Source organism: Corapipo altera, unplaced genomic scaffold (assembly GCF_003945725.1).
Source record: "Corapipo altera isolate COAL_440 unplaced genomic scaffold, ASM394572v1 96, whole genome shotgun sequence".
NCBI lineage: Eukaryota > Metazoa > Chordata > Aves > Passeriformes > Pipridae > Corapipo > Corapipo altera.
Window position 1 is genome coordinate 178,473 of NW_020884962.1, and position 6,106 is coordinate 184,578.

Below are 6,106 nucleotides of genomic sequence, written 5' to 3' on the forward strand. Positions count from 1 at the left end.
CTCTTCCCTTGCAGCCCGAGCGCTTGCAGGGCACTCACTACTCGGTGCAGTCGGACATCTGGAGCATGGGGCTGTCCCTGGTGGAGCTGTCGATCGGAAGGTACCCAATCCCCCCGCCAGACTCCAAGGAACTGGAAGCAATATTTGGCCGTCCTGTGGTGGACGGGGCGGAGGGAGAGTCCCACAGCGTCTCGCCGCGGGCCAGGCCCCCAGGACGCCCCGTCAGTGGTAGGGGCTGTGGTGTGACTGCAACCAACACCTCACGTGTGGGGGAACGAGGGGCTGGGGGCTGGGAGAGCCTCAGGAGGAGGAGGAGGAGGAGGTTGTGCCGGGAAAGGAGTGGTTTTTTTTTTAGGGAAGCTGCCTCGAGGCTCCGTCGACTGCGGAGGTTTGGAAGTGCCGGGCGAGGCAGGCGGGGTCCGGGCGTGTGTGGGGAGGTGGAGGTGGCATCCTAAATCCATCCTTTGGACCCTGCTGTGTCCCCCGTGCTGGGAATGGTGCAGGCTGTTGGAATGTGACCCACTTGGAGGGGCACTGCCACACCCCCTGGTGCTCCCCCGACAAGTTCCTTTCAAGCCCGAGGCGGTTTTTTGGGAAGAGCTTTGCTGGGAGCTCTCACAGGAGCACCCAAAAGGGCACCAGGGTTCCAAGGAGGCTCTGCTGGAGCCACTCCCTTGGAAGCAGAAGGCACCATCAGCAGCAGATGGTACTCTCCAAGTGCTCCGAGCTAGGAAATAAATCTGGGCTGTGCAGGCCTGGTGAAAGAAACCCGAAATTTCGGAATGTGGTTGGTTTTCTCTTTGACCACAAGTCGGTTCCCCGGCGAGTCGCCTCTGCCTCTCCCAGCAGGAGTCCCACAGGCACGGTCTGCACACAAAATCAAGTCCTTTGCTGTCCCCAAACAGTCCCTGACCACTGTTTTTGTCACCTTCCCCACGCAGGCCACGGGATGGACAGTCGGCCTGCCATGGCCATCTTTGAACTGCTGGATTATATAGTTAATGAGGTGGGTGTTTGTTTTCCACGGGCATTCCAGAGGTGCCAGAGTGATGTGTCCACTCTGCTGAGTCAGGGTGGGCTCAGAAATGTTTGTTAGTCGTGGAATCCCGGGTTGGTTCGGGTTGGAAGGAGCTTAAAGCTCATCCAGTGCCACCCCCTGGATGGCAGGGACACCTTCCACTAGCCCAGGTTGCTCCAACCTGGCCTTGGACACTTCCAGGGATGGGGCAGCCACAGCTTCTCTGGGAAATCCATCCCAGTCCCTCCCCACCCTCCCAGGGAGGAATTCCTTCCCAATATCCCATCCAACCCTGCCCTCCTTCAGCTTAAGGCCCTTCCCCCTTGTCCTGTCAGAGTCGTGAGGGTGGAAGGAGCAGTTTCCCCTTCCAAGGGGATGGGAGTTGACCCCAATTATAATTTCTGGGCTGTTTCATCAGCCCAAGGCGGTGCCAGAGCTGGGATTTGTGAGGCTGGAGAGGGAATTGAGGTGCTTGGATTTGGATTTCCCACCTCTGGCTGGGATTCAGCAAGGGGTCCCCCCAGCTGCAGGGTGAGCTGGAGCAGCAGGGTAAGGAATGGCAAGGAGCCATGTCCTGGTTGGAAAAGCAGTGAGGATGAGGAGGATGAGGATGGTTGTAGAGCGCTGAGCTCGCTGGGACTGCAGGTGACCCTGGGGTTTTTGGCACAATAACACCACAGTGATGCAGGAAACCCTTCTCCTTCTCTCCACAGCCACCTCCCAAGCTGCCAAGTGGAGTTTTCACGCAAGATTTCCAGGAGTTTGTAAATAAATGGTAAGGATTTCATCTCCTGGCTGGAGGGGGAGGCCTGTCTGTGCTCCCTGACAGCCCTGCAAGCTGCTGCTCCACCTGAGGTGCTCAGCAGGGCTCTGGTGATCCCTCCCTGCCTTCTCTGCAGTGCTGTGCTGGCAACTCCAGCCTTGGGAAGGCTTGGAATAAAAGCAGTTTATCTGGGGGGATGCTGAGCAGGATCCCAGCTCCTTCTAAATCTGGCAAGGGGGGATATGGTGGAGCAGATTCCCGGGGCTGAGTCACCCCCGAGGCACCAGGAACACACCAGCCCTTCTGGTGGGGTGGGGGGACACCTGAAGGTGCTGCCACAACTCCCATTAAACCAGGGATTGGATGTTACAAAGATCACTGCGAATTCCTGCCAAGCTTCAGGGCCTTGTCTCCCTTTGCAGGGTGCAGTTTATCCCCATGGAAGACACGGATCCCTGGGCTCTCCCTGGGAGCTGGGCTGGTGGGGATGGAGCCAGGGAAGGAGCCAGGAGGCCCAGTGGCTTTGGGGGAAGCTGGAGACCTCTCTCTATCCAGCCTGATAACCACTTTTCCCCCAGGGAATGTCTCACATTGATTTTTACTCTCTTGTTCTTCTCATTTCAGCTTAATTAAGAACCCGGCGGAACGGGCAGATCTGAAGATGCTGATGGTGAGTGAGGGGGGAGAGAGAATTTTCTACCAGCTCTGCCAACTGCTACCCCTTCCCTCTGAGGAGCCTCTTGCTCCAAAGGCTGGAAACTCCCAGGGCTGAGCTTTAGGATGAGCCAAATGGAGGCAGGGAAGAGGGAGTGACTCACCCACCTTTGGTTCAAAGGCGCTGATGGTATCGGGGAACCACCCGCCTGTCCGGTGTCTGCTGAGGTGCCTGAGCCAAACCTGGCTCCTCACCCGGGCAGGTGGATGTGAGTGAGGGCTGAATCCGAGCTGGAGATGTGTGTTCACATCCCAGGAATCCATCCATGTCCTGGGCTCATCCCACAGCCGGGTGAAGGAGGGGATTCTGCCCCTCTGCCCAGCTCGGGTGAGACCCCTCCTGCAGAGCTTCCTCCAGCTCTGGGGCAGCAGCATCCAAAGGATGTGGAACTGCTGGAATAAGTCCAGAGGAGGCCACAAAGATGCTCCAAGGGCTGGAGCCCCTCTGCTCTGGAGCCAGGCTGGAGGAGCTGGGGGGGGTTCACCTGGAGAAGAGAAGGATCCAGGGAGACCTGAGAGCCCCTTCCTGGCATAAAGGGGCTCCAGGAGAGCTGGAGAGGGACTGGGGACAAGGGATGGAAGGACAGGACACAGGAAATGGCTTCAAACTGAAAGAGGGGAAATTTAGGTGGGATATTGGGAAGGAATTCCTCCCTGGGAGGGTGGGGAGGCCCTGGCACAGGCTGGGCAGAGAAGCTGTGGCTGCCCCATCCCTGGAAGTGTCCAAGGGCAGTTTGGAGAAGAGAAGGCTCCAGGGAGACCTTGGAGCCCCTTCCAAGGCCTAAAGGGGCTCCAGGAGAGCTGGAGAGGGACTTGGGATGACAGGCCAAGGGGAATGGCTTCCCACTGCCAGAGGGTGGGGCTAGATGGGATATTGGGAAGAAATCCCTCCCTGTGAGGATGCTGAGACCCTGGCACAGGACTGCACCAGCACCTTCTCCCCTCTCCAGGGTGTATCCCACAGCACCAGGGCTTTGCTTTGGGAGCCCGGGAGAGTGCTCCTAACCCTGTTTTTGTTGTTTTTTTATTTTTTTCTTCTCCCCTGTGCTCGCAGAGTCACACCTTCATCAAGCGCTCCGAGGTGGAGGAGGTGGATTTCGCGGGCTGGCTGTGCCGAACGCTGCGGCTGAACCAGCCCAGCACACCCACCCGCGCTGCCGTGTGAGCCCCGCTGGCACCGCAGCTGCCTCTGGCACCACCTCCTCTCCTTCCCTCCGCCACAGAACTGCCCTCCTTCCTCCTCCTCCTCCTCCTCCTTTCCCAGCCCTCCCTTCCCCGATTCCCAGCAGCCAAAGCACCGACCCCTCGGAAGCGTCTTCATCGTCCGACCCCCCCTCCCTCCCCGGCCCGAGCGGGGTTGGTTTCTTTTGATGTGTGTGTTAAAGGGAGGGGGGGGTGTTTTCCAGGCCTCTGCTCCGGCTCTGGAGCTCCTGACACTTTGGGAATTGTGGTGCTGCTTGTGTTGATTTCTTTTTTTTTTTTTTGGTTGTTGTTGTTTGTTTTTTTTCTTTAATTTGTTGGGGTTTTTTTTTGTTCTGTTGAAAACGAGAAGGTAACGGGGTGTGGGGGCTGTGGGAGGTGGTGGCAGGGGATGGGGAGGGTGATGCTTCACCTCCTCCCTGCTTTTCGCTCCCGGGGTGGAGAATCAGCGGGATCAGGAACGGAGAAACCCTGTCTGGGGTGGCCCAAAACGGTGTCACTGCCCTGCCTGGGGACAGGGGGTGGTCTTGGGGGGTGATTTATGGAGGAGACACAGCACTGGGCTCCTCTTGCCCCTCAGAGCAAAGACTTGTGCTTTTTTGGTTTAGTTTTTTTTTTTTATTTTCTTTCCTGGTTTTCCTTTTAAACGGTTGTTTCCAAGCCTGGTCTTGTCACGTGCTTGGATGTTCAGGGAAGGGGTCGGATCCGTCGGAGTCAGAGGGAATCAGGTGGGAGCTGAGGGGTGGGCAAATCCTCACAGGGCCGTGGCTCCCACTTTTCAGTGTCAAGATGAGGGGAGAGTGTGGATTTTCCTTCCTTTCCTTTCCTTCCAGCCCGAAAAGTGGGAGCAGAGCCTGGGTGTTCACCGTGGCCGTGCCCAGGATTTGGGGTCCCTCTCCTGACCCCATCATTCCCAGGGCACAGGGAAGGGTGAGACCCTGGTTTTCCACCTCTCCAGCTGCCTCTCCCCCCTCCCACGAGTGGCCTCATCCCTTGTGGAATGTGGCAGAGCTCCAGGATTCCCTGTTGGAGCCCCACCTGGAGCCCCCCTGGGCCAGTGTGGGGATGAACCCACCCAGCCAGACCTGCATTATCCCGAGTCCAGAGGGTTTTCCAAAGGGCTGGAATGGTCCCTCCCATCATGGACCTTGCAGACCCTCAGCTCCCCTCATTTCCCTCCCTGTGTATTTTGGGGTGAGTCGCTCCCTGCTCCCCCCACCCGGGGCTCTGGGACCCCCCCCCCCAGCCTCCCTTGAGGATTTGGGATTTTTTTTTGGGGGGTGGGTGTGTTTTCCTTCTTTTTTTTGGCTGTTTTTTCACCCAGTCAGGCTGGCAGGTGCCAATCCCCTCTTCCTCTGCTCAGCCCCCCCCCAAAAACGAAGTGCCAGGGCTTGGGAACCCCAAACCCTTCCTGTACCTTTTCCTTCCCCGTTTTCCAGCGCTGGACGAAGGCACTGCCCTGCTCAGGGCAAACCTGGGGGGAGGATACCCCGAATTTTTGAGGGGAATACCCCAGATTTGGGAGGGATACCCCAGTTTTGGGGGGGGGGCAACCCCCGATTTGGGGGGGTTCTGTGCTTGCTGGCTCAGCTCACGCCCGGACAAGTCACTCCGGAGCTCCAGGGTGCTCAATGTGATGGATTTTTTTTTTTTGCCTCTTATTTTCTGTGGGAAGTGGGGAAGAGGACAGTTCCTAAAGATTTGGGCTATTTTCCATTGGTTTTGGTGCTGGGTTTTGGAGGAGGAAGAGGAGGAAAAGGAGGAGGAGAGTTTGGATCGAGCGGTTTGTCGGTGCAATTAATTTTTTTTTTAAACTCGATATTTTCATCATTTTGGGGGGTGGGAGGGTGGGGGGGAGGAGGGGAAATAATAAATAAACGGCACTTTACATTTCCAGGCGTTTTCTCTCCTTGGTTGTGCCCTAAGTGCCTGGAATTCCAGCTGGGAATGATGTCACTGACGGGGTTTGGGATGCAGCAGCAGCTCTTCCCACGCTGTCCATCGGCTGCCTCCAGCGGAAACAGGAGATACTGGAATTATCTTGGCACAGAGGCAGCCCTGGATGGGATGGATGTGGAATCCCAGGACCTAAATCCCGCCCCAAGGGAGCCGGGATGGGCTTGGGAATCCTTTGGGAGGGGGGAAACATTTGTGGGTCTTCAATATTTGGGGTGAGCAGGAGCGGGGAGAGGCCGAGCTGGGCTCTGCTGGGAGATCAGAATTAGCCCAAAAACTGGAAAATAAGTTGATTTTTGCGAAGCTTTTGTGCTGTGAGTGGTGCTGGAGCTCAGGGGGTGACACTGGGCACCTGCCACCGTGCCATCCCTGATGCCAGGCTCCTGTGGTGGCACTTTTTGGGGTCCTGTGGTGGCACTTTTGGGGTCCCTGTGATGTGGCACCCGATGCCAGGC

The 6,106-nt window shown here is 57.4% G+C and overlaps 1 protein-coding gene across 1 annotated transcript in view; it reads left to right on the forward strand.

Annotated features, from left to right (window-relative positions):
* The window catches only part of MAP2K2 (mitogen-activated protein kinase kinase 2), a gene marked incomplete at its 5' end in the record, with an annotated part of 9,202 nt that extends 5,225 nt beyond the window's left edge, over positions 1-3,977 (forward strand). Inside the window, 5 exons of the mRNA XM_027664199.1 lie at positions 15-228; positions 942-1,006; positions 1,732-1,793; positions 2,406-2,451; positions 3,550-3,977. Coding sequence (XP_027520000.1) covers positions 15-228; positions 942-1,006; positions 1,732-1,793; positions 2,406-2,451; positions 3,550-3,660 — 498 coding nt within the window. The remainder of the gene's footprint in view (positions 1-14; positions 229-941; positions 1,007-1,731; positions 1,794-2,405; positions 2,452-3,549) is intronic.
* Positions 3,978-6,106: the final 2,129 nt, after the last annotated feature.